At 41.8% G+C, this 27,659-nt stretch overlaps 2 protein-coding genes across 7 annotated transcripts in view; both read right to left on the reverse strand.

The window, feature by feature from the left end:
* LOC140121228 (protocadherin Fat 4-like) overlaps positions 1–9,275 on the reverse strand; it is a 93,663-nt gene extending 84,388 nt beyond the window's left edge. For all 4 annotated transcript variants that reach the window (XM_072140569.1, XM_072140570.1, XM_072140572.1 and 1 more), the window contains exons 1-2: positions 9,105–9,275; positions 5,727–5,863 (exon numbers count right to left, since the gene is read on the reverse strand). In XM_072140569.1, the coding sequence (XP_071996670.1) occupies positions 5,727–5,863; positions 9,105–9,165 (198 nt within the window). In that variant the 5' untranslated portion in view covers positions 9,166–9,275. The remainder of the gene's footprint in view (positions 1–5,726; positions 5,864–9,104) is intronic.
* A 1,757-nt stretch (positions 9,276–11,032) lies between these two features.
* SANBR (SANT and BTB domain regulator of CSR) overlaps positions 11,033–27,659 on the reverse strand; it is a 35,741-nt gene continuing 19,114 nt past the window's right edge. For 2 of the 3 annotated variants that reach the window (XM_072140574.1, XM_072140573.1), the window contains exons 9-22: positions 26,903–26,989; positions 26,705–26,815; positions 24,270–24,393; positions 22,726–22,863; positions 21,637–21,773; positions 20,391–20,490; positions 19,421–19,453; positions 17,209–17,308; positions 16,506–16,597; positions 13,537–13,562; positions 13,379–13,452; positions 12,743–12,831; positions 11,524–11,615; positions 11,033–11,249 (exon numbers count right to left, since the gene is read on the reverse strand). In XM_072140574.1, coding sequence (XP_071996675.1) covers positions 11,213–11,249; positions 11,524–11,615; positions 12,743–12,831; positions 13,379–13,452; positions 13,537–13,562; positions 16,506–16,597; positions 17,209–17,308; positions 19,421–19,453; positions 20,391–20,490; positions 21,637–21,773; positions 22,726–22,863; positions 24,270–24,393; positions 26,705–26,815; positions 26,903–26,989 — 1,240 coding nt within the window. In that variant the 3' untranslated portion in view covers positions 11,033–11,212. The remainder of the gene's footprint in view (positions 11,250–11,523; positions 11,616–12,742; positions 12,832–13,378; positions 13,453–13,536; positions 13,563–16,505; positions 16,598–17,208; positions 17,309–19,420; positions 19,454–20,390; positions 20,491–21,636; positions 21,774–22,725; positions 22,864–24,269; positions 24,394–26,704; positions 26,816–26,902; positions 26,990–27,659) is intronic. The other variant, XM_072140575.1, reaches the window with a different exon arrangement.

Genomic DNA, 27,659 nt, shown 5'->3' on the forward strand with positions numbered 1-27,659 from the left:
AAGGTGTAAAGGTAAAGCCTTCATTTAGGCCTAGGGGACTCAGGGCTTTGAGTCTATAAATCCACCTCGCCTCTAGCTGCATTAGGCGACGGTCAATGTTGCCTTTTCTCGGGCCGTTTTTAAGGGTATCAATTCCCCAAAAACGAATATGTTCCATGTCTCCATCATGTTTTAGGCGTATGTGTTTGGCCAGTGAGGTATCTTTACCTGTACGGGTAGCACTGAGGTGTGCTGAGATTCTCCTCCTAAATTCTTGTGTCGTCTTGCCGACGTAGAGTTTGGGACAGTTGCATTTCGCCACATAAGTGATCAGATATCCAAAGGCATCAGTTGGTTACAGAGCATTGTAAAGGGTTCCTATCCCTGTGGAACATGTACTTTTTGTAAATATATTCCCAAAACAAAGACTTTTACCAACCCGCCTGACAATCAAAAGTATGTGATAAAAAAGTTTGTAAACTGTAAAACCACTAACGTTGTCTATGTGGCGAAATGCAACTGTCCCAAACTCTACGTCGGCAAGACGACACAAGAATTTAGGAGGAGAATCTCAGCACACCTCAGTGCTACCCGTACAGGTAAAGATACCTCACTGGCCAAACACATACGCCTAAAACATGATGGAGACATGGAACATATTCGTTTTTGGGGAATTGATACCCTTAAAAACGGCCCGAGAAAAGGCAACATTGACCGTCGCCTAATGCAGCTAGAGGCGAGGTGGATTTATAGACTCAAAGCCCTGAGTCCCCTAGGCCTAAATGAAGGCTTTACCTTTACACCTTTTATCTAAATCAAAATGCAACTCTATACAACTCTCGAAAAATCTTTCTAGATATAGTCGAAAAATAACCTAGGAATATATGTATCTCTTGATATAAGATACTCTTGCCAAAATCGTCCCCTTCCACTTTTCAAAATCATATTCTAGGTCTCTAAAAAAAGAGACACAAAGATACTATACTCAGCAACCGATTATCAAGTAGCCCATACAAGTAGTCAGTAAGTGGCGAGTAATCGATCAACAATTAGCCCACATAAGCAGTCCCTAAAAATTTGTTCCTCTCAAATGTGGGGACCTATATACATTCAAATATCCCGAGATAGCGATCTACTTACCTCGGAATGTCGGCAACCACGGCCATTCTAAGTCCACGCACCTGCGCCATACAAAGCGTATGAAACTCTAGAATTTACCTCCAGTCATTTCTAAGTCCACGCGCCTGCGCCAAAAAAGCGCAGTGAATCCTAAGGGTTACTATCACCCTGACACGTAGATCCTCCAATCAGAAGTGAGGAATCGTAGGTGGGTATCCCCGCCCACCTGCCATCTCCTCACTCGATGACGTACTTGATATTGATAGGTTGAACACTCCGTCCCTCCTACTCGGTGACGTATCGTCTACTGATAGGTGAATAGGACGCACACCCCCGATGACATCATATCGTGCAGTGATAAGAATGGGACGAACCGCTAGAGCTCACTATTTCAGCCCCGATAGCCCCCTGAGGACGCCATGTCAATGGCAAAACATGTCGGGGGGGCTGCTTGAGCCTAATTTTAATTGATGGCGATTCATTTGGAGACTCATTTAGGACTTAGGGTCGTGCTGCAGAGACCATTAGTCCAGTAATATATGCCAACGACTACCAATGTATGAATGTGTTGTGTGGATGGTGTGATTTAGCTTAAAATCAAGTATGCTATTGCTTGTGGTGTGTAAATATACTAGTCCCCAGAGGTGAATAGGTATATCCTATAGAGACAATTTGGCACACACCACCGCAGAAAGGTATACACCTGCTTTCAGCGATCACTTCACAACTGTCCATCCCGATAGTATATCGGTATAGTAGCACCCCTTAGCGAGTCACACTGCTCCACCAGCCTTTCGTACCAGTATACTATATCAATTGAGATTTTCTCCACATCCGCCATATTCTTTTAATGTGTTTCTTTATGTCAAGGCTCATATATATGATTATATTGTGATCCTTTTTAAGGAATATCGAAGTAAAAGTTAAATTTTAACGGGTCACAAGGACCTCCTGTGTTGCCTCTTAAGCAACAACTGTAAATATATGAATTAAGCATACATATGTAACGTTTGTGTATGGTACTATTACAATTCTGGTTTGTGCCTCTTGTTGGTAAACTCTATCTAAACTAGGATGTGGGGGAGGGGGACAACTGTAGAGCTAGAGAGACAGAGGGGCACATTTACTTACCAGTCCGGAGGAGTTCACAGAAAGTGTCCGGCAAGAATGCACTGTGCCGTGATTTACTAAGATTATGCCAGTGCAAGATCATGATATCCTGCATGTGTCGCTTCCCCGCTCAGGTCCGCCAGAGTTCACCTTCTTCTTCCTGGTGCATGTAAGTGCTTGATCTTGCGACACAATTTGGAAATGAAATCCCGCACTCAGTCCGAATATGTAGGATCGTCCGAAGACACGGCCCACAATTTCTGTCACATGAAACTCAGTGGGGCTTCGCCAAAATCCAATCACGTGGGACACAATCACAGCCATGCAAAACCAGAAAACGTTGGGAAGTCCGACGTCCGTGCGTCCGCGAGGGGGGGGGGGAGATGGAGGTTAACAAGCAAACTAGGGAGGGGATCAAGACCTAGGAAATATATAGGTATAAAAGCTAAATGTTTGTTGGCAAATGCAAATAATCTAACAAGGAATAGAGTAAGCTCATTTCATAGAAGCCAAAGGAATAAGGATGGGGGGGATATAAAATGTATGTACACTAATGCCTGAACAACTGGTAAGGGGGGCACTCCTGGAACTTATTTTGGCCAATAGACCTGACAGGGTATCAGAATTACAGGTTGAGGGTCATGTGTGTAACAGTGACCACAACATCATTCAGTTAGAATTATTCTTCAATGTGACTTTCAGAAGAGAAACAACAGGAACTCTGAACTTTAGAAGGGCAAAATTTCAACAGCTAAGAGAGCACCTTAAGAGCATAAAGTGGGAGAATATTCTCAAAAATAAAAGCGCCGAAAATAAATGGGATGTTTTTGAAAATATTCTAAAAAGTTCCTGTGAAAGACATTTACCATATAGGAATAAGCACAACAGAAACAGGGAAAAAAAACAATGCGGCTGACTAGTTCTGTAAGGTGAGCAATAAACGAGGAGGATAAGGCGTTTAAGTTACTAACAAGTGAAAGTAGTGATGAGGCTTTATAGGATTATGATGAGAAAAATAAATCATGTTACAAACAGATACAGGAAGCAAAAATAGAAACTGAAAGAAAAATTGCCATAGAAAGTAAAAACAATCCCAAATTGTTTTACAAATATATAATTAGTAAAATAGTAAAAACGGAGAGTCTGGGCCCTCTGAGCAATAACAGGCTTATGGTGGAGGGAGATGAGGAAAGGGCCAATCTATCGAATGTCACCTTCTCAACTGTCTACCCAGGAAAGTCCCACGGGAAATGACATGATGAGTAATAATGTAAATCCTCAAAACATGTCAGCTGCTTAACGCAGGAAGAGGTACGGCTCCGCCTCAACACCAATAAAATAGACTAATCCCCGGGCTGTGATGGCATACACCTCCGGGTACTGCTTGAGTTATGTATAGACAGACCGTTATTTCTAATATTTGAAGATTCATTAAGGAGAGGTTCTGTTTTGCAGAACTGGTGAATAGCAAAAGTGGTGCCAATATTTAAAAAAGGGTTAAAAAGTGATCCTGGAAACAACGGACCTGTGAGTCTAACATTTATTGTTCAGAAAATATTTGAGGGGTTTATTAGAGATGTTATCCTTATGAATGTGCATAACCTTTTAACCCAGCATCAGCATGGGTTTGTGAGGGATCAGTCTTGTCAGCTTCTACGAGGAGGTAAGTTTTAGATTGGACCTGGGATAGGATGTGGATGTTGTACATCTGGGCCTTTCCAAGGCATTTGACACAGTGCCAAATAAAAGGTTGGTACATAAAATAGGAATGCTGGAACTAAAGTAAAATCTGTGTATTTGGGTAAGCAAATGGCTTAGTGATGGAAAACAGAGGGTCATCATTAATAGCACATTCTCAAAATGGATTGACGTAACCAGTGGGGTGCCACTGGGGTCAGTATTGGGGTCACTTATTTTTAATATTTTTATCAATGACCTGTTAGAGGGCTTACACAGTAGAATTTCTATACAGATTCTTTACAGATGATACTAAGCTCTGTAAAGTAATTAACATAGAGGAGGATAGTATAACATTACAGCAGGATTTGTGGAAACTGGAGTACTGGCCTGACAAATGGCAGATGAGGTTTAATGTAGATAAATGTGAGGTTATGCCCTTCGGTCAAGGAAATTAAAATTAAAATTATGTGTTAAACAATAAAATTCTTGGTAAAACTGATGGAGAAAAAGACTTAGGGGTATTGGTGGATAGTAAACTCAATTTTAGTGATCAGAGCCAGGTGTCAGAGCCAGAGCAAGCAAATAAAATTATTAGATCAAGAGAAGAATAGATTCTCTTGATAAGGACATAGTTTTTCCCTTATACAAATCACTGGTCATACCACACAATGAATATTGGGGCTCATTTACTAAGGGTCCGCGGACCGCATTTTTTGTGAGGTTTTGGGGCGATTTCCGTGTTGCACTGCATTAAACAGGGGTTTTTGGTGCACACGATTGGATTTTGCCGCATCGGTGCCGGCTTTCACGCGACACAAATCGGGGGGCAGACGATCCGACTGATTCGGACAATGCGCGGGATTTAACATTGCAAATTGTGTCACAAGACAATGCACTCACATACACCAGGAAGAAGAAGGTAAACTCCGGCGGACCTCAGAGAAGGAAGCGACACGTGCAGGATCTCGGGCGCACAATGTTGGAGAATCGCGCCGGACTTCATCTTCTTCGGACCGTCCGGATCAAGGAACGTTTTGGGCACAAGTGTATAAAAAAGACATAGTAGAACTGGAACGGGTGCAGAGGAGAGCAACCAAGATTATAAGGGGAATACAATGACAGATAACAAAATTTTGAATTATTCAGTTTAGAAAAAAGACACCTGAGGGGAGACCTCATTACAATGTACAAATACCTGAACGGGTATAATGTCCCTCCTGCAAGCGCAGCAGACAGCCAGTGAAGTCACCCGGCTGTCTGCAAGTCTCATGCATGTGCGGTTACACTGTTACACTTTTTTTGTGCAGCTGGCTGGAGACTAGCCAGGCTTCTTAGCGCATACGCACATGTCTCCAGTCCGCTGTGCAACAAAAGTGCTACCGCACATGCGCAAGACTTGCAGACAGACGGGTGACGTCACCGGCTGTCTGCTGCACTTGTAGGAGGGACACTATATGAATTTTTATTTTAATTTAATAGCGGCCGGAGCCAGGAGACGCTCAACTGACCTATGCCTGAGCGCCTCCGACTCGTTACCATATATTTATAAAATTGTTTTCTTGGCCACCGTGCCTTACAAAGGAGCAGAAAACCAATGCAGAAGACCCCCTAAGGTAACAAGCATGACAGTGGGGACAGTCCCAGTAAATCTGGTGGTAGATGTCCTTTAAGATTGCTTCTTCATGAACCATGAGCCAGTTAACAGCCAATTAAATGCCATTGCAATGGGTTTAGATACAATAGAAATTAAATCAATCTAGTTTGGCAATGGTCTCCCAGTCTCCTATATTAAAGTGCAAGAATTCTTACAAGAATGAATGTTTAAACTTTATGCTTACCGACTCATCTGCAGTCAATGGTTTATTAAATATTGCATCATATTTCAATTCCATATCATCCAAGTCTTTTGTTGTCCGATTTCTTCGTAAATGAAGAGTTGAATGTAGAGGGGAGCGTGATAATGGCTTCCCTCCACCTAATGGAAATAAAAGTATCCATGAGCAGCAGAACTAAGGCCCCTTCTACACTCGGAAGTGTGAAACGGGCCTAACACAATCAACAAATGTTTTGGTACCAAATGGTTCTAAATTATTCTTCTATGCATAGCGTTTAGCAGAACTTTGTGGTGCCTAAAGAGCTTTTCCAATTATGAAAAAAAGTTCTATCAAACATAGGTCAGGCCACTCTTATTCCAAAAAAAAAGCCCTCTATCTGGGGTTCCCTACACTGCCAGGTTGACGCCATTCTGGACATCATGGCCCAGTGATGATGTCCTGATCGCTTGTCATCCATTCAGCCAATCACTGACCATAACAATAACCACCTACAGTCAATGATTCGCTGCAGCAAAGAAAACCCCTTGTTAATACAATGGGGGAGATGTATCATTCTCCCCCAGTATACTGGAGTTATTTGTGCATGAAATGCCATGCTCCACATTTATTGAAGACCACCTGCTGATGTAGAGTATTTCAACTCTACACTGGTCCAAAGACCCGACACATTAATACAACTCCCCCAACTCCCCTATTGCTAGACCAATCATTGCAGAGCAGAGAAGGTTAGGGTGAGCATGGATTTATTTTAAAAAAAATTTTTTACACGGAGTTAGGCACTCTTTCTGATTTATTTTCTTTCTTACTAAAACTTACTAGGAAAACTTTGTGTATGTTTATGGAACTGCCATCTCGCCTGAATTTCTTGACTCCGCTATTAACAGCATTTAATTATATGTTTCACCGCAGCCACTGGGACCAACTTATTGCAATCTATGAGAGGGTTTTCTTGCCATGTGCTGTGCAGGGTGTCTGTGATGTAAATGCGGTAACTGCTGTAAAGATAACCCCTGCAGAATTAGTGTCTGTCAATCAGGGGGAACAATAGGATTCCAGCCACAGGCCTGTTCAGGAGAGGGGCCCCAGGACCCAGTATCCCACAACCCGTCTGCCTCCTCCCTGATTACGGTACTTGGAGGTGGTATTGGACAATGAAGCCATGAATCAGATAACATCTTTTAGTCTTTGCAGCAAAATGCTCTCCATTTCACAGGCTGCCCACTGGTGGCCTGTGAGATGCCCAAGATGTGGCGCAGGCAACCTATAAAGATGCCAGGTAAAGTAAGAAAATAAAAGAGAACCCCTCTGATCAAAAACATTGTAGATTTTATTGGATAAACAGTAAATCCTGGCATTACCTCTATAAGCTCACAATTCTGTAGCATTTTCTGTATACTCTGTAATCTTCTATGAGGAGGAACTACATAGAGACTGTCTTGTACAGCGTCAGATTTATCATGCAGTATAAAGCTGTCTCTTTGTTGTAAGATTTGTTATGGTACTGTCGCCATGTAATATGTTTACTTATGTTATAGTTTTTGTGCAACAAATATAATGGTGCACATCCTCTATTCTTTAGTGTGTCGGGTCAGGTGCTGGGGCCCACTGACACTGTGGGCCTCATAGCAGCTGCTATGGCTGCTACCACTGTAGTTACGCCTCTGTATGATCCCCTTGTATGACCCCCTTATAATTGCTCCACATCTATATACAATAACCCCAGTATGCCCCCTACTCCACAATACATTACAAAACCCCTTTCCCCAACTCATAAAGACCATTAAGCTCTTTATTCCCACCCCTATATATGATCAATCCCATTCTTCCAGTTGTATATAGTATAAGTCTCTCCTATAGTTTATGACAAACTGGCCCACATTTATTAAAGCCTCTGCTCCAGTTTTTTGTCTGACTTGTCTGCACGTTCTTTTTATAAAGTGTCACATGCAACACATTTGTGTCACAGCCATGGCCAGTTTAGATAGATTGGGGTCCTTGGAAAAAAAAAAAAAAGTGGGGCCCTAAAATAAAACTATTTTATGAATGGTCACATTCAGTAATATGAAAGATGATATAGATTTATAGATGCATAAAAATAAAGTAGATTATACATAGACAGCTATGTATATGATAGCAGATGCAGGGAACCCCTTTAGGACAAATGCCCAGTTTGCCACCCCTCAATGCTGGCCCTGGTTGCGGCTGCACTATATTAAATTCAATTCTGCGCATAAAGGAGTATTCTGATACACAGTCGGACCGTGCGCCACATTTAACATGCAGTGTCCAACACAATTGTGTCGCACACCCTATGTCAGTGATGGCGAACCTTTTTGAGACCTAGTGCCCAAACTACAACCAAGACACCAATAAAGTTGAAAGAAAGAGGACAAATTCAGTTATCATTGTAGCTTCCTTCCAGGGTTCCCTAAAGAGGAAGAATTGCAGGGCCCATAGCAGGAGCTCCAATAGTAACGCAGCTTTGTCTGCACCTCCATGCTCCTCCTGTAGTCCTGGGCAGCTAACGATGTGTAGCTTTAAAAAAAGCACTGATCACAGCACAATCTCGGTGGTCAGGGTCTGAGGTTTTGAGTCCTATCTGGAAACTATGTGTTGGGGTGATGGCCTGGGTGCCCACAGAGAGTGCTCCGAGTGCCATCTCTGGCACCCATGCCATATTTCCAACACCACTGCCGTATGTTAAAGGGTCACCAAAAAAAGTTGCTGCACTCGGAAGAGTGCAGGGGGCACCAGATTCATGAAGAACATGCACCACAATTCGTGAATCTGTGCAATACACAGTATTTTTGATAAAAGTGGGGTAATGTCATCTGTGCAGTAATCTGTCTGAGGCCATAAATGGATGCCCCAGACACAGGCCCCCCATGTGTCTAAAGGCAAATACGGGCCTGTCTATACACAACAGAAAATAAAGGTCTAAGGCAGTGGAGACCCTAGTCATTCAGCCAAATTTACAAATACTGAATGATTTATAAATTATTTTATCCAGTTGAAGAAAAATCACAAAAAAAAAAAATCACAAAAACTGTAGCTCATATCAACAAATGAAAATGGACATCCCATCCCAAAAGATCTCATTCTGGCAACTATCCATACTTTTGACCACACAGAATTGACTAAAACTAAGTCTTCATATATTTAAAGGTATGTTCAATAAGAATCATGTCCCCCCCTTAGCCTCCAAGCTACAAGTGGTCAGCCATTAGCCTACTCCATAGTGATGAGGGGAACAAACCCTTAAACAGCGCTACTTTACATACTTTACATACCATGGTCAATAAATTCTTGTATACCAAGAGTCCCTTCAATGAATAACAGCCCCCCCCCCTCCGCCCAACTACAAAGCTTACAATGACTTACCTTGAGTAACAATGAGAATATTTAACAGCAGAGGACATAGTAATTGTCCCAAGATTTCCATTGTTCAATAATGAACTTCTTCAATTATTATTGTAGGTCAATTTATATCTTCTATAAGTGAATAATCTTGTTGAACAGACCGGCACTCATCTTCATGTTATCCTATCGCACATCTCCAGAGCCTGTCATAACTTTCATAAGCTTCATTCAGATGACTGACAAATGCCTCCAGCACTATGCCTTCAGTAAATATTTCTGATCATATTTGCAAATATTAAAATTCAGGCTTGTTTAATTATATGATGTGCCGTCTGTTTCTACAGTCTTCATATTTCTTTCATGTATATGCAATATATTAAATACTGTATGTACAGTTCATGTAAATAGCCCCCACCCATTTATGGCTTTGAAAATGTCGCTATTTTAGGTCTCAACCACATTATTCTTTTCTATTTTTTGAAGCCCCCCCCCCCACTGTATGGTGCCCCCAGGCCAGTTATCAAAGGACAAAAACTTATAAATAGGCCAACAATCCAATAAATGGTTAGACCAGGAAAGGGATTGAGAATTAAAACAGAGAAATCAAAATAAAGAAATAAAACCAAAAAAGAGGAGAGTAGGTAGGCACCAGGTTGGATGTTCACAGAAGGCCTCCACCCATAGTACAGAAGAGAACAGCTAACAACCCAGAGGTGGCCAAACCAATAATCTTGATGTGTTTAACCAAAAGCTCCCAATCAGGAACTACAACCATAGCAGCTGATACAGGGCCCATAGTGTTAGAGGGCCCGGCCACAAACAAAAGAATGAGGAATATATCCATATTCTGCTGCACATCCTCCATAGTACACAGCTCACTGCAGGATAAAATGTCCACACACTTGTGTTTATATGTATATACAGTATGGCCCCCATTTATTAAAATAAATACATTTATGAGTTTACATATATATGCATGTGTGTGCGCGTGCATGTGTATAAATGTATTTGTATGCATGAGTATACAAATGTTAGTAAGTAAAATTTTTATATTTTTTATATTTCTTATGTCTCCTGGGCTTCTCCCGAGCTGCACCAATTCTCTGGAATGCCCTTCCCTGGTCCTCATCCTCATAGACTGTAACCTCTTGTGTCACTTCCTCATCCTCATAGACCAGTCATGGCGAACCTTTTAGTGGCCGAGTGCACAAACTGTAACCTAACCCCCCCCTTATTTAAAAATTAAAGAAGTAACTTATTGCTCCCTGTTTTTCAACAACTTTCAATCATATTGGCCTCCTGAGGACACCAACACAGTAGAAGGATGGAAAATTTGCATTATTCTAGCTTCTTTCCAGTGTCCCTCTACACACAGAGAATCGTGCGGCCAGCAGCAGGTCTTCCAAAGATAATTTGGCCCTGTCTACACATTCTTCCTCTTCCTACAGTCCCAAGTAAGTATCCCTTTAAGATTCTTTGAGTCCTATCTGGTGTGCTGGGGCGATGGCCGGGTGCCCACAGAAAGAGCTCAGAGTGCCGCCTCTGGCATCCGTGCCATTGGTTCGCCACCACTGTCATAGACTGTAATCTCTTGTGTCACCCCTCATCCTCATAGACTGTAAGCCCTTGTGTCACCCCCTCACCCTCATAGACTGTAAGCTCTTGTGAGCAGGGCCCTCACCTACTAGTTACGCCCCTGCACCTTACTATCAGAGATGCAAAAATGAAACACGGATGCAGCAGTGAATAAAAATAAAATTTTAGGTATCACCCTCCAGGACAATTGCATGTTGTGGATAGTTAACCAGTTCTTCCTCCCATGTATAGAGGGTGGGTGGGATTCCTGGTATATAGTATACAATAGTTGGGCGCACTATGCTATAAGTTTAGTGCTTTCTCTCAGCAGCTGATACATCTGTAGTTGTAGTGAAACAGTAAAAGACACTTGGTTGTTTAAAATAAGTTTAATTTAAAAAACAGCATATAAAGCTAAATATCATATTAGCAAAGTCATTCTAGCACTTCCCAAATAGCAAGAATTTGTCAAGCATAAGTTAAAAGTATTAATAAATATATCCACTGTCCTTATGGACATTCCTGAAGGACACACAGGCAGATGGCATCTTTACTTATGTTGGCCGTCCAATCCCAAAGCGCGGTTTAGACCTACAATAAAGCACATGTATGGGTTAACTGAATATTAAAAAGGTACATTTTCAGAAATATAGATTTATTCATATTTATATAGATTTTTGCCAGATCTGATTTAATATCTGGCAGATGAAATAGGATGAAGCTATTAACAATTCTTACTTTATCTGCCTCTAGGAACTTGTAGGACACTTTGGTTAAACACATAGTTGTGCTCTTGATATTTAGACTTTTGTATCAGGCATATATATGTATGTCACATGTATAGATAGATAATCATATACAGTACCTGGGGTTCTTCTCTGTGTTACTTTGCCGGGTATTCGTTTGTACAGAGGCTTTGAATTGAGCTTCAAGTCTGGAGTAAATTCCGCCTGCCTGCTACAGAAATAGTCACATGCAAGTGGGCCTGTTAGATTGTTGTGGCAGGAAAAAAAAGCAGGCCCATTTTCTCATGGATTGTTCGGTTATTGTAGGTCGAGGTTGGGCTGACAACATTTGCTAATACTTTTTTCCTTGTAAAGGTACATACAGGCAGTTCCCTGGTCATGCTAGTTCTTTAGGTTTGTACCTGCCATGCAAATTAACCCACCCAAAATAAATGCTTAATTAAAAACTATGATTAAAACGCATTGTCCTTATCCCTAAGTGGTTTCTTTCCATGGCTGCAATGTTAAAAAAAATCTGTTTGTAAATTTATATGCATGTCACCTGATGCGAGTCTAATAATACTAATGGGTCCTGCATATGCAGATATATCACTACACTGTCCTGGCTCTGTTCCTAATTGGTATGACTGCTACAAACATGTATGGAACAAGTAGTTAGGCATTGTCTGCCAATGTTCAACTCCAGAAATGTACAGCTCCCTTTACTTTCACCTTCAGGGGCAGTAGGAAGTTTTACACAATCCCTTCAATGGAACACTGAGTGAGAGAGAGAGCCACACAGATGGCGGTTGTTTGACTCAGCACTGCTACATTACTAACCACTCCCTTAGAAAGGTGTGGGCTGAGAGAGACCTGGCTGTAGTGAGGTTGTGAAATCAACCTCAAGCTGGCTACTGAATCCTCTTCAGAGTCAAATGTTGCTCTTATTCATTAGGGGGGCTGGGTTACATTGTCAGCTTCAGTTAGGAGGTGGGGTATACAGCCTATCCACTGCAGCTCTCCACTACCAAGACTGGAACTTTGGCTCCAATCCCATGGAAAGAGGCATCAGTGGAACATGTATAAAGACATCTAGAAGGCACTTTGTTTGGTTTGTATGGGGTTCCATGCTGACAGTATCTCTTTAAGTTGAATTTGTATGCAAGTCCAAACAGGTATATTTTATAATTGTAGATCCAGACAAATTTTTGTCCCTGTGACAATTGGATTTTCAAAATATTGTGCCGTCATAGGAACAAGGAAAATCAGTAAAGCTTAATTACAGACACCTTACAGCTGATCATTGCAGCCTTGGACTAAATGAATCAGCCTTGTTGGTCAGGCGCACCATGCACTTACCTCCTTTGCATCTTTGGTTTTCATTCGTTCCAGATCTCCCAGTCTTATTTTGATCAAATGACCCGTGATTTCAGTCATCCTTCGCTGATCTAAAGCAATGGAAAACTAATCAGATTATCCATATAAAAACCTAAAAATAACAAAATGTCAAACCATTCTGCTACAGTTTTAAACAGCTTCTCCAAGATCTCAAACACCTCCTTACTAAACGGAACATCAGGAAGAGAATATCATTTGAATAAATATTTGGTTTCCTGCACTGCTTCCAAGTAGTGACAATGATGGCCATGCCATGAGAGAGGCTGATAGCATTAAAGGGCATCTACCACCAGGATTGTTTTTGAGATAAATAATGCAAATGAACCTGAGGGGCTCCACGCTCTAAAGAGCATAATGGAGCCTGGAGCCCCTCAGGCTCATTTGCATAAAAACTAGGGCATAAGAAGCTTAAAGAAGAGCAGATGCAGGCAGAGGGTGCACACACCAGTATGTCAGTGTGCTGGGTTTACAATCCTTCATCCTAGTGGTAGATGTTCTTTAATTGACAAAATGTTTTAATGGATGCGACTGAGAAAGAGATCAATAATACAGAATGGGGCAGTTTTATTAGTGTTAGGATTAAACTGGATCACCCACCTTCTTCTCTCTGTGCATCTTGGTTAAACCTCAGTGAACGAGATGCATCCCATTTACTTCTTTGAACGCTGACACTGGTGAAAACAAAATTGAAAAAGGTTTAGGAACCATATTCTTTCTATGGTTTGAATACAAACAGATGTCATTAAAATACTCACGTAAATGGAGAAGAGTCTCGAGATGGCTGAGGGGAAGAATAAAAGATTACACAAATTTGTCTTGGGTTCGATCTATTCAAAGCATCACAGGTTATTCCTAACAACACAGGTTCACAAACTTCACATTATAATGCACCTAGAATGGTCAGTAACTTTTCCTCAAACTTTGCATAAATCAATAATACAAGTGAATACAAGAAATGCTGTAACACGCTGTAAAATGCCTCTTTCTCTGCTTACTTTGGCTCATAACATCCTCCCTCCTTCCCTTTTGATTTGCTTTTTTCAGCTGGATTTCATCTTGCTGGTAAGAAGACAAAAACTCACTACATATAAGATCTATGCAGAGGGGAGGGGCAGGAGTCACAGCAGCTAGGTCTCCACCCACCATTGTAAAGAAGATGGCCATCTACAGATACAGACTGAAGGGATGTAAGATGCTGGAAAATGAAGATTACAAGTCATCCATTTCCTCCAGTGTACTTCAGGTGACTGATGTCTGCAAAACTTATCTTAATGGAAGGAACACTTTAAGTTTTGACTGATAGCTGTCCTACATGATCTCTACTGTGCCATTATTTCTAACATATTAGAACCTACAAAGTCTACCAGACCTGAGATTGACTTCTGCTATCAAAGATCCTTTGTTGCCTAGATGTTTCCTTTATCCTACAATGGATGATAATCAATTGAACATTCATCCATATATTTGTTCTGGATTACTTCCCCAAGTAAACATGTCCAGCACAGGAACAATCCACTTAAGATAACCGCGGCTTTAAGGCTCGGCTTAAATTATCATTGTTGGTTGGCAGCACATTGCCTTATTTAAAGGTAACCTGTCAGCAGAAATTGACCAAATAAATCACAACTAACATGTTGTTAAGAAGATTAAAACCTTCCGGATCAGATTTCTTTCATGTCCCAAAGTAGTGGCATCATCCAGAAAATCTACTTTGAAGGGAGATGTAAATTTTTTGTATAAAGTCAGGGGGGCAGATACTTTAATACTAAAGTCAAGCTCTACTCATCCCAGAATAGTTCCTCTACTGTATTTCATGCCATGACATCCAAGACAATAATATTAATAATTCTTTATTTATATAGCGCCTACAAGTTACACAGCGCTGCACAAAGCATGGCAAATTGGTCCCTGTCCCCAATGGGGCTCACAATCTAAACAACCTACGAGTATGTTTTGGAGTGTGGGAGGAAACCCACACAAATACGAAGAGAACATACAAACTCTTTGCAGATGTTGACCTGGGTGGGATTAGAACCCAGGACTCCATCACTATCTGTCTCTACTGATGCAGGAATGATCTCAATGACAGTAAAGGGGGTGTTCTGAGGTGGAGAGAGCTTGACTTCAGTGCTAAACTCTCCACCTTCTTGACCTTCTACAACCATTTTACATTTCACTTCAAAATTGACTTTCTGAATAACATCACCCCACTGAAATCAGTAATTACCGCACGCTCCCAGACTTTCACTGCTTGCACTGTGGTATCCAGGCTCCCGGTCTCCGGGCCTAGATGGCCTATAACGTGGACAGCCCACAGCCTGACTGACGGTCACTGGCGACTCCCTATAACCCCTTGCTCTGACGAGGTAAACGGAGAACCTCACTGAGGTTCGCGGCGGGTCTCCCACAGGGGCAGGAAATCACACTGAGGGTGTGGAGGAGGTGTAAAGATTTAAAGATTGAGTTTCCTGTACCTGGGGGCGGACCCCACTTTCCCAGGATGTGCTGTAATGGTGAGGGGGTACGGAGCATTATCTTAAAGATTTTTAGCTGCTTCACAACATACTGGTCACTGCGGTTTATTATGTTCATTTCTACTGACAGTTTCCCTTTAAATGGGATGAACTATTAAGGCTACATGCACACTGCCGAGGCCCGCCACACCATAGCATGTCGGCACACGGCAGCGTGCGGGGAGAGAAGGAGGAGGTGAGCGCTGCTCACCCCCGCCCATCTCCATAGGCACATATGGGCCACCGCACTGTAATACGGGAAAAGATAGGACATGTCCTATCTTTCTACGGGCTATGGAGCGGTACGGTGCCGCACGTGTGCTGCACCTTACCGCTCCCGTACGATGCCGTCATCCCATAGAGGTGTATGGGGGATGTATATCGGACGTATATACACATCGGCCGTATATACGTCCCCCATACATGTGTGTGAATGCAGCCTAACACGAATGAAAACTGAAGAAGACTAACATCAATACAAGAAGGAGCATTGTGGGCAAAGGAGTGCATTGTGGGCAAAAAGGACACTTTTGATAGCATATGTTTCCACCTTAGAACAAAAGCCATTTGGGTGACAATGCCCACCTGATGACTAGTGTATTAAAATTATTATTGTAATGCATTTTTTGTCTGTGTATGTACCCCATGATCTGTAAAGTGCTGCTGAATATGATGGGGCTATATAAAGATTATTAAAACTGTATCTCTTCTTCTGGCTCCTTATTTAAATCATCTTTTTTTGTAAAATTCCTAAATAACTTAGAGAGGTGTTCTCATTTTGGCATTGGTATTATATTTAATTCATCTGCGATATACATACATGCATGAAGATTATTTCCAATTAATGTAGTCTTATGGTCCCTTAGAAATTAGATTGCCGTCTTTGGATACAACCACCTACTGGAGTGATCGCACAAAGAAACAAATTGTTTTTGCGCATATAATGGCCCGCGAGTTATTGCATGTCCTGTATCTGTCTTATGGTAGTGAACCCCGAATCCAGGTGGTCGACTGGCTCAACAGTGCATTTCTGGCCACTGTTGCCAGAGTTCAGGGGGTGGTCGTATCCAAGGACAGTCATCTTGTTTCTAGGATTCTGTTTATTGGACCACTAGGAACAATAACTCAATGGTGACAATCCCTGTAAAGAAATGTTAAATATGTTATCACTATAAACACAAGAATATGAATAGTGCAGGCTAGATATTTACCTTTTCCTGGGGTCTCTCTTTTTTATGAATACTTGGTGAAGACGTGTGTTTTTTTGGATATCTATGGAACTTCTTTGGTTTTTCTTTTCTTCCTGTTAATGAGAAATCAGATATTTGTTAAAAGAAAGACGGGTTAAACCCTGTGCTGATGAAAATTTGAAATGTTAAGTCTAAAATCCACTCCCCTCCACTAATCAGCTTCCCTGGTCTGTAACAGGACAGTCATTGTCACATGGCATGGTTGTAGCTTGAACCCACTCAAATGAATGGGGCTGAGATGCATTACCGAAAACCGTTGCCATACAGAGTATATCCTGAGGTCATAAATATTGATGTCCTGAGGGCTAAATATTAATTTGGGTAGGAAGTGTTTAGAATATATAATTGAGGGTCCAAAGACAGTGGAGAGTTATGTTTACTATTACATGAAAAGAATGTATCCAGATAATATTCAGGAATATCCTATGTTGGAAATCCATGGAGAGAGATTATAGGATGATATTATTTGTGGTTGAGGTGCAGAGGTGCTCCATGTAGTGTTTGGATATACAGGGATTTTGGATAATCTATAGACAATGTTAGACTTCTATAATGCACAACTATTACAGTTGAGACGTAGAAGTATATATTACATGTTATGCTTTGTTATTAACAGTGCATTGGCTTTACACATACAAGTGAGTGATAAAAGACAGAAACATACCTGGTTTTTTCAATACCTCTTCTTCATCTCCAACCTCATCTTCTGTCACCTCAGACCCGGTAGTATAGTCATCGTCTTCTGAGAGAAGTGATTGTTGCTTCTAATATAGGGCAAAGTAGAAAAATGAACCTAATATATATATATATATAATTTCTAGTTTCATGCTATTAACAGATGTTAGTAATGTAGCTGCTAGTAAACCTTGTCCTTATACAAGTTCTTAATGCTTACAAAACTAATAGTGGAACTTCACTAAATATCATCTTGTTGTTGTCACAGCTTTTCACATAGTATATCTTCCGCACAGAGCTGCCATTATGGGGGTCTAGTGGGGCATGTGTTCAAGGGGCCCCCTTTCCCCGTCTTCCAACCAAAAGAGGGGCCCAAGGGCGCCACAGCACTGTCAGACCTGTCTCTAAAGCTGCCACAGTGCTGCACTTCTTCCAATGGCAGATCTTCATATGGTATGGGCCCATACCCTGGCCCTATACGAAGAACCGCCATCAGTCTTAAAAAAAATAAAAAATAATCTAATCTACACTCACCTTTTGGCCTTTTATTCCCAGCCCAAAGCTCTGTCTTCACCTCTTCCTGCGTGGGTACATACAATATCAACTGGCGGTGTCGCGGCCGCGTGATGTCATATGCGGCGCGCAGGCCCTTACACTATGATGTCACGTGGCCACGACATTTCAGTGGCATGGTGTATGCGTTCGGGCCGGAAGAGGAGAAGATGAAGCCACGGGGCCTGGGGAGAAGATGCCGTAGGTGAGTATAGATTTTTTTTATTTTCAAGAGTGCCCTGCTATGGACTTTTCATTAATGATGGGAGGGGGGATTGACAGGGCGTTGACAGTGGGGGGCTGTCCATATACTGAGTGGGCACGTGCAGTAGAGTAGGGTCCTGTCAAAAGAGTCTACAATGTTATGTATCATGTGGGAATGGACGCCGGTTAGGGGGGGGGGGGGGGGAAGACACAAAAATCTTCCAATCAGGGGCCCCAAAATTCCTAGTGGCGGCCCTGATTCCACATGTATATATGATAAATGGACCACCCAACTTGACAGTAGAGAGCCTGATAAGCATTACCATTTTAAAAGGGAACCTGTCACCACATTTTCACAAATGCAGCTAGTGACAGGTTCCCATAGAGCCCTATTAACTGACCCCCTTCTTCTAGTTAAAAAATGTTTCCCTTACATCCCCATAAATCAACTTTATCATATGTTACCTATTGCCCTTATCCCTAAATGGTTCTCTGTTTAAGCTTGCAGACATAAAAATCAGTTTGTAAACTTATTTGCAAATCACCTCAAGTGAGTTCAGTGAAGCCCTGCATATTTAATGGGTTCCCTGCACTGCCCTGCCTCCTTGCTTCTGATTGACAGGTCTCATTGCTACAGAACATGTTGCTATGTGGAACATTAAGAGAGCGCTGTTACACCATTGGATACTTCATGTCATGTGAACAGGGTGATGTCATCTAAGGTGCTGTTACATTTGCACAGTCTACCCCATGTATGTATCTGATCACATGAAATCACAGCAGCCTCCATGGAGACAAGGAGAAGAGTAGATAACCATGGAGGCTACTGTGATCATGCCGTGAAACTGCCATGTGATCAGATACATACATGGGGTAGAAGTTGCAAACGTAACTGGGTAAAGGACCTTAGATTACATCACTCTGGTCACATGACATGCTGAGAAGAGGCATGGGATATGAGGAGGTGTAGATATGAGGTGTCGGCTGAGCAGGACACACCCCTTCTGTATTTTGGGTGGGTTAATTTGCATGACAGGTTCTCTTTAAAGGACATCTACCACCAGGATGGGCCTGAGGGGTGTTAATGAAGCCTGGAGCCCCTCAGGCTCATTTGCATACAGTTTTTTATCCTGGTAACAGATGCCCTTTAAGGACAGTTGTCTTTCCAAGCAGGGACAATCTAGTAATGCCAGAGGCTTTAGATATAGGGTTTATATAAGCAGAAACAGACAGGGTTTGTAAATTAAAGACATATCTTTTAGGGAATTCTCAGAGATGAGCTATAAACTGTTGAGAAACCTGGAAATAATATTCATGTTTTGCTTTGTGAAATCGATTTGGTGAAGACATAAAGCGCTTGAACACTGGACCCATCTTTTAACCTTCAAATCACTAATAGGGTATATGAAAGTGGGGAAAATGGCAAATTTGTCTTTTCTACTTACCAGCTGCAGACTGAAGTTTTTTAATGAAAGAAACTAACCCAGCAAAAGGACAGAGAAAGAAAGAGAAAGACAAGAGAAGAGAAGACAGAGAAGTAACAGGCATTAGAGAAGGGAAAATGAGAATTATTGCATATAGGAGCAATTTACCATTTAATGCAAAGCAGATAATGGTCACAATATTCTTTATCCTATTTTGGGTCTTAAAGTAACTTATCATCTATTCACAGGATAGGAGATAAAATACAGAACGCTGGGGGTCTGAACGTTGGGACCCCTAGTGATCACCAGGACATAGGACAGAAAGTCCCTTTGTGAATGGAGCACTGGTGGCTTTGCAATTTCAGATTTTTGGATTTTGGACCAATGTGGCTGTGATAATCTGTAATATCTTTTTGTTATCCATGGCCTCCTTCCTTCTAAAATAAACTTTTAAAATTATGTTAATGAGCCCAAGGGGCTCTGGGTGGTGTATCCAAGGCTCCTCAGTCATGTAGTTTCACAGGCTGTTACAATGAGCTGATCAAGTCTCCTCTTCCCCTGCACTTTATGCTGCTGCTAGATTACACAGACAGAGGGAGGAGGGAGAGAGCAGGGGACACGTTCTGCTCATTGTAACAGCCTGTGAAAAGATATCACTGAAGGGCTCTGGCAACAACCCCTAGAGCCCCTCAGGCTCATTAGCATAATATTAAAAGTGTATTTTAGAAGGAAGGAGGCAATGGAAGACAAATATAAGAAGATTACCACAGTCAGTGTGCTTGGATTTATGAGTAAGTGTCCCTGGTTTATCCATGCTTGATTTTGATGGTAGATTTTCTTTAAAGTATAGAATAACTGTCTATAAAACATATTTTTTTTTATGAATCTATTATTATCAAGGAATATACATTTTGCAGATTACACTAGTGATTATACTACTGTTCTGTGAGCGCTGGTTATGTGTTACATGCATGTACAATACTAGACTCACAGCACTGATCTCCCCCGTCTTCTGTGCACATGCAGCGCTTGGCTCTATTAGGACATCGCATTCCAGGCTTTTATCCTGACTCAGGCTTATCCCAGAGTCCCTGTGTAGAAGCACAACACTGTATAAGCCACTCTAACAATATTTGTGATAATAAAATTTGTGATAATAAAAGGAAAGAGATTAGCAGTTTTGACCAGACAGTATTAGGTATTAGCCCTTGAGATCTGTGTAAGCATAACTTGGTATGCAGTATTAGTAGAAGCAGGATTGTAAAAAATGTATTTATATTAAAGAATTGTAGCTGGACTTGGAGCACATGTGTGCGAGAGGTGTGCAGTCCTAGAATAACTATTTTTATTTCACTGTCCTATTGCTACAGTCACGGTTTACAAGGGAGCAGAAAACCGTGTAAAGAGAGCAGCAAGCAGGGAAGGGAAAACTGTCCCTTACTCCAAGACTAAGATAGTCCCTTCCTGTGGGAGATGGTCAGCTTACCCAGGCTAGCCTCGGACCCGACAACATCTCTCGCTCTGAACACAAAGACCTTTCCAGAAAGTAGGGAAAAGGACTAAAGGATACTAGGATCTGGTGTACTAAATTTGGGCCCCGCTAACAAAACGATTGCTGCAAGTAAAACTTATCGGGTAGCAATCCCAGCATGCACACAAACACACAACGAGACTGAATACAGGAAGGAGGGCAATAGGGAGGACCGGAATTAAGGGCAACAACCAAAGCATGACCACAAGGCACGCAGTATTAAATAAACACAAAGGGGAACAGACAGGAAAGTGGTGAGTGAATACAAGAGAATAGACAAACTTCACAAAATCTCTCACCACAGTCAAAGTTACTAGCAAGTATAGATGTTCCTACAGAACAGAGCAAGGGATAAGCTGCAGACAAGACATTACTTAGCAAATACTGAATGACAAAACCAACTATAAATGTAGCCTGGCCCCTCCTGATAGGATAATACAAACTAACACAGCTGTGATCCAAAGACCCCTACAGGTAATGCAGAAACACCAGCAACAAAAGGCAGGTATAAAACAATCAGGCTACATAGCACAGTGGTAGAGAACCTTCTAGTAAGGCAAAAGGACGCCGGTTCAAATCCTGACAACTACAAGTAAAACACATATAGGTGTGGTCACACAGGACTCCAGGGACAATACCCAACAACATCTGCAGTTTTACAAAGTGATGACAGAATCCCTTTAATGTATCAGTCAAAATTATTTACCCATTTGAGTCTTTAGAAAAAGGCACGACTATGATATCCCTTCTTTGTAAGAGGTCACTCAGTAAGTCCATGGAAGAAGTGTTTGGTGCATCTCCTCCTCCAGGTATCCCAATAACATGGTCTCTGACCTTACAACCCTGGTAAGCAAAAAAAAAGATGACAACAAAGGAAATCCACTCTTATATCATCCATATTCTCCAAATATAATACTCATATATACCAGTATTAAATACCAGTCCCTTCATTATGAGGCAATCAAAGAATTTTCTCATTGTATTCACACTAGCAACTCAATAAATGTAAAGCGATTTAAGTAAAATGCTGTATTTTGATACATTACCTTTATTTTTACTAACCTGTAAAGTCATGAATTCTAAGGAGCTACTAAGGCTACAATCACACCTTGCTTTATGTATACGTTCAGCGTAAACGACAGGAAAGCTTCCAGCGTATGCACCAAACGTATCCATAGACATATACGGGCAGACAGGGGCATCCTTTTGTCTGTACTGTATACTTCCTATCCTGCAGGATACACATGATGGAGAGTCACAGCAAGCTACTTCTTTCCATCCTGCTTCCTGCAGCAGAGTGATGTGTACGTTCAGCAGAGGCTATAATAACCTAAGGGGGACGGATGCATCACTACTGCATCCACCCCCGTCCTCCGCTGAACCTATTGCTTAGATAGGTCCACAATGATGTAACTATCCATACAAGTACAGTTACATCACGTAGGGAAACACCCTGAAAATGAGCAGCAGCTAATTAATCACTGGCTGCTGTTGATATTCACTCCTCCTTGTGCTTCCAATGGGGAGGGGGAAGACGAGGATGGTATTTCACAATGTATGAGCATACAGTGGGATACATCCTAGCCCTGTGTTGTAAGGACATGTACAAAGTCCATTCTACATTTTCCTACAACACAGGGCAATAACAAGATATTAATGCAGCCTAAAAAAAATGTCCTGCAATGTTATAAGTGACTGCTGTATTTCACAGTTGAATTTACATGGTCTGTGTGCAAGTATTGAGCACCTTGCATCATGGGAAGAATACACTGCAGTTGTCAGTGACATTTCTAACCTTTGGAAGCTGTGCAGGGTCAAACCGGAGGACTTTTTGGTTACAGCAGGGGTAGACTCCAGTGCCCGGGGAATCGCCAGGATACAAAGCCGGCTCAGGATGATACTGACAATGGGATAATTCATTCAACAGGAAAGTCTGAAAATAAAAAGAGCTAAATTGAGAAGTGGCAATAAAATGAGATCTGGAATTAGACTTGTATATTGGCGATAAGTGCTATTTACCAAAGAGAACATTGGAAATGTAATATTGTGGAGACGGTCTAGGATGGGTCATGTAAATTATCAGAGGGGTGTTCTAAAAATATAAATTGTATGATCAATAAACTGCGAAGTAAAAACTTTATAATCCTTCTTTTCAGCTCTTTCCGTTCTACAGCATGCTAATAGTCAGAACAACACTGTAGGAAACTCACTTTTTTCGAAACAACTATAATAATAATAACAATAATAAGAAAAAGAATCTTTATTTATATAGCTCCATCATATTCCGTAGCGCTTTACAAATCATAGGGGGCATGTACAAATAAATACTACACTACATAGTACAGACAGTCATATGGAGCAATAGGAGTGAGGGCCCTGCTCACAAGAGCTTAGAGACTATGAGGATGAGGGGGAGACACAAGAGCTTACAGTCTATGAGGATGAGGGGGTGACACAAGAGCTTACAGACTATGGGGATGAGGGGGTGACAACAATAGGTTACAGTCTATGAGGATGAGGTGGTGACACAAGAGCTTACAGTCTATGAGGAGGTGACACAAGAGCTTACAGTCTATGAGGATGAGGTGGTGACACAAGAGCTTACAGTCCATGAGGATGAGGAGGTGACACAAGAGCTTACAGTCCATGAGGATGAGGGAGTGACACAAGAGCTTACAGTCCATGAGGATGAGGGAGTGACACAAGAGCTTACAGTCCATGAGGATGAGGGAGTGACACAAGAGCTTACAGTCTATGAGGAGGTGACACAAGAGCTTACAGTCTATGAGGATGAGGGGCTGACACAAGAGCTTACAGTCTATGAGGATGAGGGGGTGACATGAGCTTACAGACTATGGGGATGAGGGGGTGACACAAGAGCTTACAGTCTATGAGGATGAGGGGCTGACACAAGAGCTTACAGTCTATGAGGATAAAGGGGCTGACACAAGAGCTTACAGTCTATGAGGATGAGGGGGTGACACAAGAGCTTACAGTCCATGAGGATGAGGGAGTGACACAAGAGCTTACAGTCTATGAGGATGAGGGAGTGACACAAGAGCTTACAGTCCATGAGGATGAGGGAGTGACACAAGAGCTTACAGTCTATGAGGATGAGGGAGTGACACAAGAGCTTACAGTCTAAGGGGTATAACATTTATTCACGTTTATCCACATTGAATCCACAAGTTGCTAAATATTTAGTGGAGTAGAAATGAGTGCGTGCTGCTTACTACAAACATGTCATGTTGACATTGAGGCATAAAATATGAGTGAAGGTCCAGCTGCATGGAGACTAGTTCACAAGGACGGCCAACTCGATAACATACTACCACTCACCTGCTTACACCTGGAGCAGTGTAGCCAATTTATAGTGCCCCACAAACGCCAATAAACGTCTCGCCAGGACTTCAGCTCCTCAAATAAACTTGTCAGATATTCATGAACATCCCAGGTTTTGTCCCTGTAAATTTCATTTCAACCAAAGAAAGTTTTTAAGACACTAGTAAGACATGTTCAATGATATGGTAACTATGTAACACTGCAAATATGTATTGTCTAGGCTGCAAAGAACTCATTTAACAATAATATAACAAGTAAAATTATAGGCATTTTACACTGTTCAAAGTTGCCTGCTGTTTGCTAGATCTCTGCTTGCTGTGTTCCTGTAGGTGGCTGCATTGTTTATTTCCTTATTTTTATCCACAGGAAGCAAACAATGAAGCTACCTATAGGATCACAGCAAGCAGAGATCTAGAAAACGGTGTAAAATTGACACAGAAATTATATTGAAAAAATTGTATAATTTTTCATTGCACAAATAAAATCAATTATTGGCTGAAAATGGACGATCCCTTTAATGCAAACTGCATATGGACATACAATGCTCATCAATGTTTGGTCCCCATAAAGACTGCATATTGTCAGCAGAGCATCCCCTGCTAACATGGGAAGAAAAATGCCAAAAATATTTCAGCATGTATATAAAAAAAAATAATTTTTTCTTATAACTGATGGATTTGGCCCATCTGATGAGAAAACATGACCCAGAATAATTATTCAATGGAGAACAGCAATGTTTACTGAAACAGACATCTCAGGAGGCGTGAGTTGTATAATGAAGCTAACTTATCCCCGATTTACAGTAAGGGATCAGCTATAGATTTCTGTGGATCTAGCCACTGGGACTGGAAGTACTAGTGTTTGGATCCCCAGCACTCTGTTACTTATCCTTTGTCCACTTATCTTTTAATCAAGTTAATTTATATCAGGTCATGTCATGCAATTTAAAGAAAATCTACCGTCTAAACTAAGCATGATAACCCAGGACACCTACTCCTAGATTCAGGAACCGTTACTGTGGTAATCGTCTTATATTTGTTATCCATGGCCTCCTTCCGTCCAAAATCAATTTTTAAAATTATGCTGAAGGGCTCTGGGGTGTAACCAGAGCCGCTCCATGCTGCCAATTTACAGGCTGTTACAATGAGTAGTACATGTTTCATACAACCCCTTGCTAGCTCCCCCTTCCCTCTGCCTGTGTAATCTAGCAGCAGAAAGTGCAGGGAAAGATATACTGGGGCAGATTTACTTACCCGGTCCATTCGCGATCCAGCGGCGTGTTCTCTGCGCTGGATTCGGGTCCGGCCGGGATTTATTAAGGTAGTTCCTCCGCCGTCCACCAGGTTGCGCTGAAAAGCATCGGAACGCGCTGAAGTTTACCGGCTCGGGCTGAGTGAAGGTAAGTGCAAGCTCCGCGACAGATTTTTTGTTTTAAATGTGGCAGTTTTTCCGAATCCGTCGGGTTTTTGTTCAGCCATGCCCCCCCATTTCCGTCGCGTGCATGCCAGCGGCGATGCGCCACAATCCGATCGCGTGCGCCAAAATCCTGGGGCAAATCAGGGAGAAACGGCGCAAATCGGAAATATTCGGGTAACACGTCGGGAAAACGCGAATCGGGCCCTTAGTAAATGACCCCCACTGTGCTTAGCTGTGAAGGCTCATTGACATAATTATAAAAGTAGATTTTAGAAGGAGGCCATGGATAACAAATATAAGACGATTATGAAAGTCACAGTACCAGGATCTATGAGTAAGAGGCCCTGATTTATTATGCTTGATTTTGAAGGGTGATTTCAGGACGTTTAAGGAAATCTACCAATTGAAATAGATAATGGGGGGGAATGTATTAACGCACTTGCGCCACAATTCTGGTGGTTTTGCGCCATAAACACAGTGTGAAAAGCCTTACACCACATGTATCAAGGCTTTTTAGACCTGCTTTTAGCCATTTTCCGACTTGTCCGACTGAGGGGCGTGGCCTTTGGAAAAGAGCTGTGGCTTGGCCTAAAGAGGCGTGATCTATTTAAATGTCCCGTGCACCAAAAATTGTTGCGCAGAGGTTAGACCAAGGGTTTTCATCCACTAAACTGACAGAACCTGGGAGACATTGATAAATCCCCCCCCCCCCCAATGTGTTATAAACTAAAATGGAAATTATACAATGCAAATGGAAAAATACGCTCTCAAAATGTCAAATAACCCAGTGAGCTTGACTGGAGGAGACAATTGACCTCTAAAACACAGAGAAAAGGTCAGAGGAAATTTGCAATAAAGATCAGATGCTTTGCTTCATCCGAATCCCTATTCATTACATGAGCAGCGGAGCTGACAAGTCGGGGATGAGGTCTGTATCAGGTCTGTTATGAGCCATATCTCAAATGTCACTTATTTTAATATTAAATATTTCCACGCCGAGTCTAAAATTAATGTACCTTATGTGAAAGTAAACAATATTTCCATACTGGTCAATGTTGATTTTACCAGGCAGACAGGCAATCTTCTGCTCAACGTCCTTAGTCAGCAGCTTTTTACACAAACAGCATCTGAAAGTTAATATTTACACAGTCAGTCTACACAGCGACTCATCAACATTTATTAGATACGTAAGTTGTATTATACGCAGGTATTACCTGTATAGTGTCGCAGCATTGGCCGGAGAATCTGGATTTTCATATTCTGGATCAAACAGTCTTTCAATTTTCTTGCTGAAGATTTTGCTGTAAAATAAAGTTACCGTATATACCCGAGTATAAGCAGGGTTACCACAAAAAACTGAGAAAATGTATTGACTCAAGAATAAGCCTAGGGTAGGAAATGCAGCCGCTACTCTCTAATAAAATGTCCATAGCAGGCCCCCAAATAATAAAATGTCCAGCAGAGTGCCCCCATTACCATCATGTCCAGCAGAGTGCCCCCATTACTATAATGTCCAGCAGAGTGCCCCCATTACTATAATGTCCAGCAGAGTGCCCCCATTACTATAATGTCCAGCAGAGTGCCCCCATTACTATAATGTCCAGCAGAGTGCCCCCATTAATGTAATGTCTAGCAGAGTGCCCTCATTGATATAATGTCCATCAGAGTGCCCCCATTAATGTAATGTCCAGAAGACTGCCCCCATTAATGTAATGCCCAGCAGAGTGCCCCCATTAATGTAATGCCCAGCAGACTGCCCCCATTAATGTAATGCCCAGCAGAGTGCCCCCATTAATGTAATGCCCATCAGAGTGCCCCCATTAATGTAATGCCCATCAGAGTGCCCACCATTAATGTAATGTCCAGCAGAGTGCCCACCATTAATGTAATGTCCAGCAGAGTGCCCTCATTGATATAATGTCCAGCAGAGTGCCCTCATTGATATAATGTCCATCAGAGTGCCCCCATTAA

The sequence above is a fragment of the Engystomops pustulosus genome, chromosome 3 (genome assembly GCF_040894005.1).
Source record: "Engystomops pustulosus chromosome 3, aEngPut4.maternal, whole genome shotgun sequence".
Lineage (NCBI taxonomy): Eukaryota > Metazoa > Chordata > Amphibia > Anura > Leptodactylidae > Engystomops > Engystomops pustulosus.